Raw genomic sequence first — 12571 nt, forward strand, 5'->3', positions numbered from 1 at the left:
GTTTAGAATTGACAGCATAAATGGACGGATGAGGCCAAAAAATTAAAAAATAGTAGTTTGGGGGGCCATCCGGAGAAAATGTGATAATTTGGGGAGCTAAAATATATTTAACCTTTTTAGTTAAGAGTAATGTTATTTAGTAAACTCCGGCTTGTATGCCAATTGTACAGGAGTATACTAAATAGAATTAGTCATTACCTTACTGCTTGCCTAAAAATAGCTAATCGATTCGGCCAAAAAAAATAAATAAAAAACTAATCGAAAAGCAAAACATGTGTTTTAGATAAGGAAAAGACGAGCATGCTAACATGATTTTGTCTCATATTAATTAATTAAATATACACAATATAGAAGTTTTAGAGCATCTGCTAGAGATGCTCTTGTGATCCGAATCTTAGGGATGTTTGGGCTTCAAGATTATATTTGAAGAATATTTGCTTGGCGTTATCTTAGCCCTCAAAAATAATAGTCTCACCATTGATTGGCGTATTTCTCTTACCATTAAGAAAGAGAAATACGTACATATTTCATAATTTTTAAATGATGTGTCACCGTGCCATGAAAACCTAGCATTTCTCGTTATGAAAAGTTGAAAACCTTCTCCTTGATCTCGTATGTTTTTTTTTTTTTTTTTTGACATGTCCACATAAGAGGGGGATGGGAAATTCGAATTAGAGACCTCCGCTTCATGAGGCGTGGTTCCCAACCAATTGAACTACTTCTTTGAGACAGATCTCATATGTTTCTAATTCAACTCCGCATAGCACAAACTTTGCCACCTATAATCTCCTCAAATGGACAATTTCATCACTTTATCATGAAACATCCCCATTAATTCCTTCTCACTACTTGATTTTTGGTTGGAAATTATCTCCCTTTTAATCCCTTGGGCCCATCCCTCAGCCTTTTCTATATTACTAAAAAAAAAAAAAAAAGGAAAAAAAAAAAAGCATCTGTTTAGTGCTTGAGCCACCTTCATAGAAGTTGTGGCCGGTACTCGGTAGCACCCCATAAACGGGCAGGCATGAATCACTTTCTCTTGTGGCCGATGATGTCACTGGCATGGTCGTCATTGTTAAAACGAAGGACGTAGAATTCCAAAGAACGACTTGCTGGCACATGAGTCGTCGTCCATGATGTTTTAAGAAAGTGTGGAATTAAGTGGGATCGATCGATTGAAAATTACAGAAAGCATAAATCATTAAAGAAGAACCGAAGCTGCGCAGAATTGCAAGCGATGACTCCAACAAATAACGACTTAAGGAGTACTAGAGCCAGTGGACATGGACGCATATTTTATCAGCTCCATCACCGCTTTCCATTCTACTTTCCTTTTTTTCTACCTTGACTGACTCGCTCCAATTAATTAGGATTACGATCCCTCTTCTTCGTCAAACCGTGTCGGTGTATATGTCATCAATTATAACGACCCATCTTCAACGACACAATATTATTCGCTTTTGACTTCTTTTTGATAGATTCATGATCATCACGACTTTAAAACGCGTTGTATTAAGAAGTGCGTTTATACATATAAGCACTTCTTCATTTTCAAACAATGTGGGACGTCATATCAATGTTTAGCACGTTTTTTACAAAATTCCAATACTGTAAAATCATTTACACTAACTTTAAATTCTGATCATCCATTATTTTACGTCCTTTCTTAGTCACAGTCCCACTTGACAAGTATCATGTTGGAAAAATTGCTGGGAAAGATATTCTTGGCTTGACTGGACAAAGAGTAACGGTTGGATTTCGCTGTTTTAAAAGTCCTTACCGAAGAAGAATAGGAATAGATCGATGAGATTGTAACGACTTGATCTGATATGGAGATTTTGTTTCTTTCTAAAATGTCACGTCACTTGACAAGTATATATATTTATAATCTTGGAAAAATGATCAATTGCTGCAATATATAAGTCTTCTTGTTTAGACTAGAACACATAATGTTTGACTCTCCCCCACCTTCAACTTAATTTACGTTCTCTGAACATTGAAAACTTGAGTAGTTCCAAAAAAAAAAAGAAAAAAAAAAGAAGCTTTAGACTTGCATCTCCAAAGGGGACGAAGATGGATGTAGCATCTTCTTACTCTTTATAATTGTTAATTCATAGGATTTTTAAGAGGATCTTTAGCCTGGCCTCAGTCAAACTAGGATGATAATTGGACGCCAATACTAACAAATTAATGGAGATTTATACTCCTTATTGACTCCGATTACTTAATCCTCTAGACAATCTAGTGGATCTTTAACTTAATTCATATATATGATTTGCCCCATTTGCACTTTTTAGAGCACTAACAGTAGTTTTTTCAAATTTCATTTTCTCTAAATTTCGGAACAATGAGGGAATAAAAAATGCTATAGTAAATCTAGGGTAGCACTTCCTTAACATTATTTTAATGTAAAAATACTTTCTTTCTTTTTTTTTTTTTTTTCCTCTAGCATTTATTTGAAATAATATTTAAATTACTTTCTCTTTCCTCTAGATCTCTCATTCCCCTAATATTTAATTTAAAAAATATTTAAATAGTATAGGATAATGATAATTAAGGAAAGCTATTGTAGAGTTTATTAAATAAAAAAAAAAGGTTTAAACACCTTTTTAGTCTCTGAATTATGACAACTTTATTTTTTAGTTTATGAATTTCAATTCGCATCACAGATAGTACCTTAATTTTGAGAGAAGACCAAATTAGTACCTCAGTTAAGTTTTCTGTCCAAAAACTAACGGTTCACTACCTTAGAGGTTGACACGTGACACTATATAAAAAAAATTAAAAATTAATTAAATTAAAAAAATACTAAAAAATTAGGGGTAATTACCTTTTCCCCCCATGAACTACCGGCCTATGTCATTTTGCCCCCACGAACTACCATATGACCAAAAAAGAGCATCAAACTACCATCTTTACTGCTTTGCCCCCTTCCATCAGGGAATCCCGTTAACTTGGATGGAATATGCCATTTTTTATCGTTAAGTTTGATTTAAAGACCAAAATGCCCTTACAGTAATTAATAAAAAATATTAAAATTAATATATTAAAAAAATAAAAAATAAAAAAAGACCGAAGGACGCCACCCCTGAGGTGGCCGGGTGGCCTGCGAGCCACCCTTAGAGGTGGCTCGCGGCCCACCCCTGCCTAAGGGGTGGCTGCACGGCCTCCCCAGAACGCGGCCACCCCAGAGGCCGTGGGTGGCCCGCGAGCCACCCAACTTCCGGGGTGGCCGCGCGGCCACCCTAAAAAAGACCTAGGGTGGCTGGAGCCGCCACCCCCTTTTCTTTCAGTTTTTTTTTTTTTTTTTTTTTTGTTTAAAATGAGGATATTTAGGTAATTTTTGAAATTGAGTTATAGCATTTAAGTCTTTGCATGAATTAGACTGACAGAAGGGGGCAAAATATGTAAATATGGTAGTTTGATGCTCTTTTTTGGTCGTGGTAGTTCGTGGGGGCAAATTGACATAGGTCGGTAGTTCATGGGGGAAAAGGTAATTACCCCAAAAAAAAAAAAAAGATAATAAAAAAAAAAAAACAGAGCCACCCCCTTGTTTTTTTTATTTTTAAATTTTTAAAATTTTAAATTATTTTTTAAAGATTTTTAATTTTTAACTTTTTTATATAATGCCAGAGGTTGACACATGGCGAGCCGTTAATTTTTAGACTGAAAACTTGACTGAGATACCAATTCGGTCTTTTCTCAAAATTGAGGTACCATCTGTAATGCGAATTGAAACTCAGGGACTAAAAAATAAAGTTGTCAAAGCTCGTAGACCAAAGGTGTATTTAACCAAAAAAAAATTAAAAAAAAAAGTAAAAGTAGTTTGATCCTATAAATTTTAAAAATAATATTAAAAAAAACTGCTTCTAATATTCTTAGTAAAATAGATTTCTAGCTAGTTGCATAATAGCACATCATACTGGTTTGAAGTGCACATGAAATCTTCAATCAAAATATTTATGTGATTATAGTGTAAGCTTAATTTACATAGTCAGCAAAGGTTGGTAGCTGCTGATCAATATCTATCAATGATACCCAATGAGATCGAGTATTCGTATTTATTCATGTTTGCGACTTTTGCATCCATGTTGCCAAAAAAATAAAAAAAATAATAAATAATGTTTTTAGTCAATCTTGTTTCGCTACACTGGCTATGCGCATTAATTATTCGGATAACGAGAGACTTTTTGGGTCCCATTCTTGATATTGGAATATAAGTGTATGACACTACTGTGTTATTCCGAGAAGAGAAGAGAAATAATTCATATACTTATTTTTTACAATAGTCCCATAACAAGTTGATGTGGTTGATAATATTTTATTATTTTTTTTTGTTTTGTTTTGTTTTCTTTTTGTAAAAAAATAATAAAATATTACCAGCCACGGCAGCTTGTTGTGGGACTGTTGTGAGAAATGAGTGTAAGGATCATTTCTCTTCGGAGAACCTCTACTATCATTTTTTTTGCTCTTAATAATTGTTTGGTGGGATCATATTTTTATTTTCCTAATCATTTATTTAATTAAGCACAAACTAATTGTTATTAATTTCATCCGATTGAGTATTCAAATATCAACCAGTTGAATTATCCATATTTCATGGTCAATCAACAGCTAGCTAGCCACCTAGCTAGCTTACCAACAAGCAACGGAGATTAATTGAGATTCTGATACACTGAAAGTATGGATTCCATGCCCTCTAAAATTTGACACTAGTATTAATTGCTGTCATCATCGATCACTAACATGACAATATCTTTTCACAAAACTGAAAAGGGTAATTAATCAAGATGCAGAATAAACATAAATTATTTGTTCATTGAAATTAAGATTAGAAAATATTGTAAAATATTTCAATGGCCGGAGCACGTACGTCCTGATCGATCTCTCCTCAAGTCCTCCTATATATGATTTCACCTAGCTGTTTCTAAGTCAATCTTGCTTTTTTGTCCTTTTGCCGTTCGCGCGCGTCCCTTCAAATTGGCACTAGAATCACCAGCATGGTGTCTTTTCTTTATACCTTGTCTTCATCATAATTCATCAACACGACCTGCTTTTAGTCCGTCAAGCTTTTGGGCTTGGAGATAAGCCTGCCCCCCACTGGAAATTCCTGATCTTTCGCTGTTGTAACGGTCAAAGAACGTGAACAATAATGATATTCGAAATTTTCCAAGCCGCCGAATAAAACCCGGCCAGTACTTTTAAAATTCTGATAATTCTGCTGAACCCCCAGCTCTAATGAAAAGGTTGTACCAAAAGTCCATGTCATCATCAGTACTAATCGAATCGTAATTATAGCCTAATTCCACTGTTTCAAGTGGATTGAACTGAGATTGAGCTTGTGATTCATCAGTGACTGCCAATAAATCCGATAGCATATTGCTGGTGGTAGTCTCTGCCAAAGGTAGTTCTGACCACAGACTTTCGTCAATTTCAGGAAAACTTTCCGACAAGTCCATGTCATCACCCTTAACATGGCTCATGCTGTTTGTTGTGACGGAGGCATCTGTGACCGATGAAAAATCACTAGAAGATGGTTGTGGTGACATTGATGCATAAGCCTGATGTGAAGGAAGAACATCCAAGTCTGTGGAATTGGAATTACAGTTTGTAGATTGTAGGATGGTTTCTGTGTTGGCCTGGTTTTGTTTGAGTCTTTTCTTCAAGTGGGTGTGCCAGACATTTTTTATTTCATTATCAGTTCGTCCTGGTAATTTTGCTGCAATTGCTGACCACCTGAGAATTAATCAAGGGGAAAAAAAAATCGTTAATGGTGTTCATGGCTAACAGAGAAGAAAAAAAATCTTAAGCAGATAGAAATTAATAATTAAATTTAAATTGTGTTCTAATATTTTCTTTTATGTGCGGCCAAAAAAGAGATATATTTAATTAAAATGGGGTTACTCAAGATTTGATCATAAATTAAAATCATGCATGGACATCGATCGTGTACTGCAAAACATTATTGCAGCAAGGTCAAACTAAAAGAATGTCTCAGCCCCACTCGATCGTCTTTCTCCTATAACGTAATATATATACTTGGAAACTGTTATATTATATAGAATCTCCAGGAAGATCTAGCCAAAAAAGAGTCCGGCCGGTTAGATAATATTGAAAGGTGAATTAAAAATATTGACTTCCTAATATGTATAGGTTAATGGGTGTTTAGGTTCATGCATGTAAGCAGCAACTAATAATTATATATATATGATTCTAAAGTTGGTAAATCCATTGATCGATCGATGCATACCTATTCCCTAGCATTTCATGCAACTTAATGATAGTTTCCTCTTCTTCTCTGCTGAAGTTTCCTCTCTTGATATCTGGCCGCAAGTAGTTTGTCCACCGGAGCCGGCAACTCTTCCCACATCTTAGTAGACCTACACAACAGAGTAAAAAAGAGCAAAAATGTTAAGACTAACGACAGAAATAATTAAGCATATATTTAGCCACGTACCCTAGGCCTCATCTATGTGGAGAATAATTAAGCACAGATAGGATTTTGTGAGTAATTACCGGCTTGCTTTGGAAGCGCACGCCAATTCCCATGGCCATTCTTTTCGATATGGGAGACTAAAACCTTATCTTCTTCAGAAGTCCATGGCCCCCTCTTTAATCCCATCTTCTCACAGCAAGGGGCTCGCACCATCTTAACTAATCTTAATTACAGCAATTTTCTCAAAAGCTTCGACCAGCTTCCTTTCTCTTTCGAATGAGATAATATATATCCTTGAGCTCAAAATCTTTTGGGGCCTTGGTTGGCTATTTATACGCAAGATATTCAACAAAGCAACAGTTTCTGAATAGTCAAAGACAAGAACAGCGCATCCATATTATGGAAGTGTTAGCAATTTCCTGGAAGGTGAATCCCGTAGAATAAAAAAACGAAAAATTATTTCAGAGTAAGCAATTGACTGTGACTCGGAGCCTGTGTCCGTTCTCATATAGTATACTGACCAGTCAAAGCGCAAGGGCGAGGAGGTGAGCCGGATAAAACCCATTATAGCATGAAATGTTAGAACCCTTTTTATTGTTCTTTTCTATGTCTTTTTGGATGATGTATATTTAATTTTTTTTTTTCTTAAAATATTAAATTTTGTAAGTTACTTTTTGAGATAATTTTTTTTTTTTTATTAAATTCATGTCATCCAAAAGGACGCTAGCATAAACTCTAACATTTTTCTTCAAGCATATATATATATATATAGTAATAGGAATGAAATATGATATGTTGTCATCTCATTACACAATTATTAACTTTTTAAATTCTTTTATTAAACAAAAAAATCACAAAATCATGTAAATGAGGGAGAGTTTGATTTTGTATTTTTATTTAAAAATAAAAAATTCAATAATTGTGCTTTAAGCCAGCAAAATATCATTTGTGAATATAATATCTCCGTATAGCGCATGAAAGGTTAGAAAAGACACCCTTTTTGATGTAACATCTTTGTGTCTCTTTTATATTGGTGGTTAGAAAAAATACCTTTTAAAGTCCGTCCCCTCTTTTGACAATTCCATTTTTTTTATTTTTTTATTTATATATGTTTGTAAGACTCGTAATATTTTTTTTTTAAATGAAGATAATATGAACTTCTAATTTCAGGATGTTTCATATATTTTGAGGCAAATATAATAATAATAAAAGCTAGAACATCTGCTGAAAAATATATTTTTTATAAGGTAGGCCTTCAAATTTATCCCCCAATTTTATTTTATTTTTAGTTTTGTCCCAAAAAAATTTAAACATTTCCTGAAAAATATATGTTTTACGAGGTAGCTAGACCCTCAAAAATTAATTTCGTCCCTCGTCCCCCCAAACTAAGGTGATGTTTGTTAATGACTTTGTTTTCTATTCTCATGACAAATACATTAACAAACGATTTAAAACACAAAACATGCATATATATATATATATATATATATAGCTCCTCAAAATGTTAAACATTTTTTGTAAGATTGTATTATTCTCTTTTTGTAGGAATATTTTTAGAAAACAAGTGCTTAAATTTTGAGAGTTAAGAGCTAAATTATTATTTAAAAACTAAATTCTTTTAAAAAAAATTACGGCCACCCTAACCGGAGGAAGGTTGGTCGGGCGGCCACCTGGGTTGAAATTTTTTTTTTCCTCTTTTTAATTGTTAATTTTATTTTTTTAATAATAGAGCTTTACATCTGTTTCGGTTTCTCAAAATAAGCAAGTGTACTACTCTACAAAAATAAAACATTATCTCCGTTGTAAACCCCAACAAAAAACTCTTCTAAGAACAATATATTTTTACATTTTATGTCAAATTAGAACATTTTTTTTTCAAACAAAAAATAAAATGTACCATCTAAAATACATTAAGAAACATATCATAATTTTCAAAAACCATTTCATACCATGCCAAAACAACATATAGCTAATGGAAAATAGTTGCAATTAGTCTTCATTTTTATACTCTAGCTAGTAGTTTGAACAAGGGATAGTTCCATTCCCATAGAGATGTCAAAGGACCTAATTAAAATTCTTCCTTGGCCTTTCGAATCATGCATTTTATGATTGGACCATATAAGAGTTGATAGCACGTACTATGTAAGAGTTCGTTGGGGAATTAGGGAGGTGCACATTTAACCAATGGAAATTGGTTTGGGTGATTCAAAGGGTACAGATCGAGGGATTAGATTTCCACTTAATTTTCGTATATTGTATATCATAGCGAAAAGGAAAGAAAATATATAAATAAAAAACAAAGAACAGTTCTTAATTTTGACTTGATCAAGCAAGATCGAGGAGGGGCAATATTTAAACAGGTGTACGTGTGCCAATTTATAAAAATAATAATAATAATAATAATAAAAACTGCAAAAGAATGCAACAAAGATGGCTAACTCTCTATGGCCTCAACACCCACAACAAACGGCCGCACCAAAAAAAAAAAGACACAACAAACTACAAAAGACAATAAATAAAAGTCAACAAATTAATTATATAAAAAAAAATTAAAAGAAAAAAAAACACATTATCTCCTAATAAGTGAGATATTTTCAAACTTCACACAACCATTTGTCTGGTCATTAATTGTTAGCATTCACATTTAATTTAACATATATTTAACTAAATAATTGATTTTTTCTATGGCTACATTCGGCTTAGCATTTTATCTATCTATTTTCAATATTTTATTTAATTTTTTGTCCGACAATAGTATTAGAGAGAATCAAATTCATTTTTCTATTAGTTTTTATTTTTATGCATTGTTAATTAAGTTAGACAGGTCGCTATTTCCTTCGTCAAAGTGGTTAGCCAAATGAAATTCTTTTAATTTTGCTAATTTTTATTACAAGATTAATTAAAATAACCTTTTTTTGACTAGCTCAATGTGAATGCTTTAGCCTGTAATTTGTAAAACTTTAGGAAGATAATCCGTAGTCAAACTTTAGGGGCTTTGATTATTGTTATCTTAATGCTCTACTAATTGGTTGCCAAGTCCACCTCATTAATTGCACTAAGCACGTGGTAGACTACCGATGAACATGACCTGTCGTTATCTCACTGGCACAGCCGGTGAATTTTGACGTGGCACTATGGTTGGTCTCCTAAATCTGACGCAAAAGGAAAAAATTGAAGCCCTTTATCAGAAATTTTCTGCCTTTACTTGAGAAAAATATATAATGTAGTGTCACAAATAATTGAGTATTTACCCATATATTTTGAAAGAGAGATGATAATAATGATATGTTAACACAGCCCATGACATAATTTTTTTTTTTTTAGTAAACAAAAAATACAAAATCATGTAAAATAGGTTAAGGTCTGATTTTGTATTTTTTATTAAAAATAATTCAAAACCAATTAAAAAAAAAAGAAATAAAAAAAAGTCAATAATTATATCTTTGGGTGGCAAAATATCATTTTTCTTTTTCGAATGTAGCCACCGGCGCCACAACACGTTGGTAGTTTATTTCTTAAATTGATGAAAAATTTAAGGGAATGTTTGTGTGGTTAGTGCTCTAAGTAATTATTTCTTACAAAAAAATAATTAGAATTACTTACTATATTCATTTGTTAATGCTTTTTATAAGGTGTCATTTATTTTTTGTTTGAAAAAATGTTTTGATATGATATAAATGTGAAAATAGTTTTGAGTGTTTTATGTTTTAGATTATTTGTTAATATATATATATATATAAAGAAAAAAAAAAAAAAGAGAAAAAAAAGTATTATGGAAAAAAAAAAAGAAAAAAAGAAAGTTAGTAATATTTTTCCGGTCGAGAAGTAAACCAGTCGGAATCGAAGAATTTCGATTATGATTTAATTTATATATGTTTCGATGTATAAATGCATTCGTGGTGTACAAAAGATGGATTGGCACGACCAAAACATTTTGGTCTAAGGTCTAAAGGTCGCGTGGTTTATAGACCAAAATTCACAAAAATCCACTTTCGTTCACACCTACTGGTATATTGCCAATTGGTGTAATGACTGCTTACAGCATTTGGGGCAAAAGATTTATAAAATAAACAGAGCATTATTATGGTAATTTGTTAACACAAAAATTAAGTCACTAATCAGGGCTCCTATACATTAAACTACAATCCTAAAAGTACGTTCAGAGTATATATATGAAAAATTAATTTAGACCGAGTGACTTGAGTTCATATTTCACTATAGACTTAACGAGTTTGCAGTTGGCATGACAATAAACCTACACGTAGTTATTGAGTATATACGTGTAAGGGCAACAAAAAAACAAATCTAAAGTCCCGTTTAAGTAGTTAATATATATAATACAATTCCGTTCAAACTCATAAGTAGTGTAGGATATAGTGTCTTAATATATTATATTATAGTTTCGGATTATATTCTCAAAAGGAGTTAATCTTCTGCAGCATCTTTAATCCTAATAGTACCTATAGCCAACACAATATTATTATGAATTGTTACTTCATCTATTCATGTAGGAAAATAGAAAGACATATTCAAAAGCAAAAGCAATTGGGTCTCCTCCTTGATCGAAAGTAGAAAAGACCCTCCTATGTATCTCTCTCTTCATTATATTTTCTGGCTTAATTTCTCCCTTGTTCTGTTTTTCATTTTCTATTATTCCAGTACGTTGTTGCTCTGAATCTGTTTGGTTTCCTGTAGTTCTGGTGTCGCTGTTCTATTTCAATTATTTTTTTAAAAAAAAAATTAAAAAAAAAAAAATCATGAAAAAGTCTCCTTTGAAAGGGATCTGCAGGAAGTGTTGTTACATGGTTCTATTCAGCTACTTCTAATTAAACAACTGTTGCGTCTTGTCATTGCCTAATTAAAGCCCGCTAATCTTTTTTTTTTTTTTTTTTTTTTTTTTTTTTTTTTTAATTTTATTTATCATAAAAAATAATCGCGCCTGTCCCAAACAAATTAAGAAAAAAGAAATAAGAAAAGTTGGTGCATGTGCTTGTTACAATCGAACGTCAGTGATCGATCTCACCAATGGATGCACGTGAGCTGTTGGGTCAAGTCAAATTGTCAATGCAGTGAATGGTTACTAAACTTGTAGGCTAATCACCAATGGAACATTTCACACTTGAGTATTGCAAACTGGTCAAAGTCAATTTTTGTGGGCTACGAATACGATCAAAATGATTAAATGTGGATGTCTACGTTACTTATATATATATATATATACGTACAGCGATATTCGAGTTAGTGGTTCTTTTAGACTTTTACATAAAGAAACTAATTAAATTACAAAAAAGAAAAAGAAAAAAAAAATAAAGAGTTAAAGACCTTTTTGTTACGCGTGGTTTAAAGTTTTTATTTTTTACTTTCATGTACTTGAGTTGTGGGTTATATAAACCTTAAACAAACATCTTTTTTTGAGATGCCTTTTGTGGAAGAATAAGGCTTAATGAACTTTATCATGAAATAAGGCTTTAATTAGGGCCTTAGATAATGTGAGACTCTTCTCACGCCCCCTCACATGTGGTACTTCAATTCGTACCACAAATGGTACCTAGGTTTTGGAAAAAGACGAAGATGGTATCTACTTTTGTTTTTTAATTTTTATTATTTTAAATATTTTAATGTTTTTTAAATGCATATATATGACACATATCAATACCTGAGAGCAGACATGTGTCAATACCTATCAGTATTGTTTGTTTCTGGACAAAAAAATTGACGAAGGTACCATCTCCGTCTTTTCCCAAAACTCAAGTACTATCTATATACAATACGAATTGAAGCACATGAGGTAAAAAAATATAGACTTTAATTAAACCACAGGAACCAATACCTTATTTAACCTTTAAAAAAAAAAAAAAATGGAGAGTTTCTACTATTATATATATATATTATTATAAACTCCAATATTCGTTCCTTTTTTTTTTTTTTATGCCTTTTTCAATCCCTTAATTGGCAAAGAGTTACCAACAGCAGACAGAAGATCGACGAAAACAAGGACCAAAAAAAAACAAAATATCCATTTATTTTTAGATTCCTGAAAAAAGCCTACCTTATGCTTCGTGTAGCATTTTTCTGCTGCGTACATGCATGCATATTGTTATTACTGCATGCGTCAAATCATCACTTGATTTTAAT

At 32.3% G+C, this 12571-nt stretch overlaps 1 protein-coding gene across 1 annotated transcript; it reads right to left on the reverse strand.

Moving 5' to 3' along the window:
• Positions 1–4665: 4665 nt before the first annotated feature.
• LOC133873846 (transcription factor MYB30-like) lies at positions 4666–6742 on the reverse strand. The gene is made up of 3 exons (XM_062311630.1): positions 6517–6742; positions 6251–6380; positions 4666–5736 (listed from the first exon to the last, which is right to left on the reverse strand). The coding sequence occupies exons 1-3, from the start codon at positions 6647–6649 to the stop codon at positions 5202–5204; spliced, it is 798 nt and encodes a 265-aa protein (XP_062167614.1). The 5' UTR covers positions 6650–6742; the 3' UTR covers positions 4666–5201.
• Positions 6743–12571: the final 5829 nt, after the last annotated feature.

This window comes from Alnus glutinosa, chromosome 1 (genome assembly GCF_958979055.1).
Source record: "Alnus glutinosa chromosome 1, dhAlnGlut1.1, whole genome shotgun sequence".
In the NCBI taxonomy this organism is placed as follows: Eukaryota; Viridiplantae; Streptophyta; class Magnoliopsida; order Fagales; family Betulaceae; genus Alnus; species Alnus glutinosa.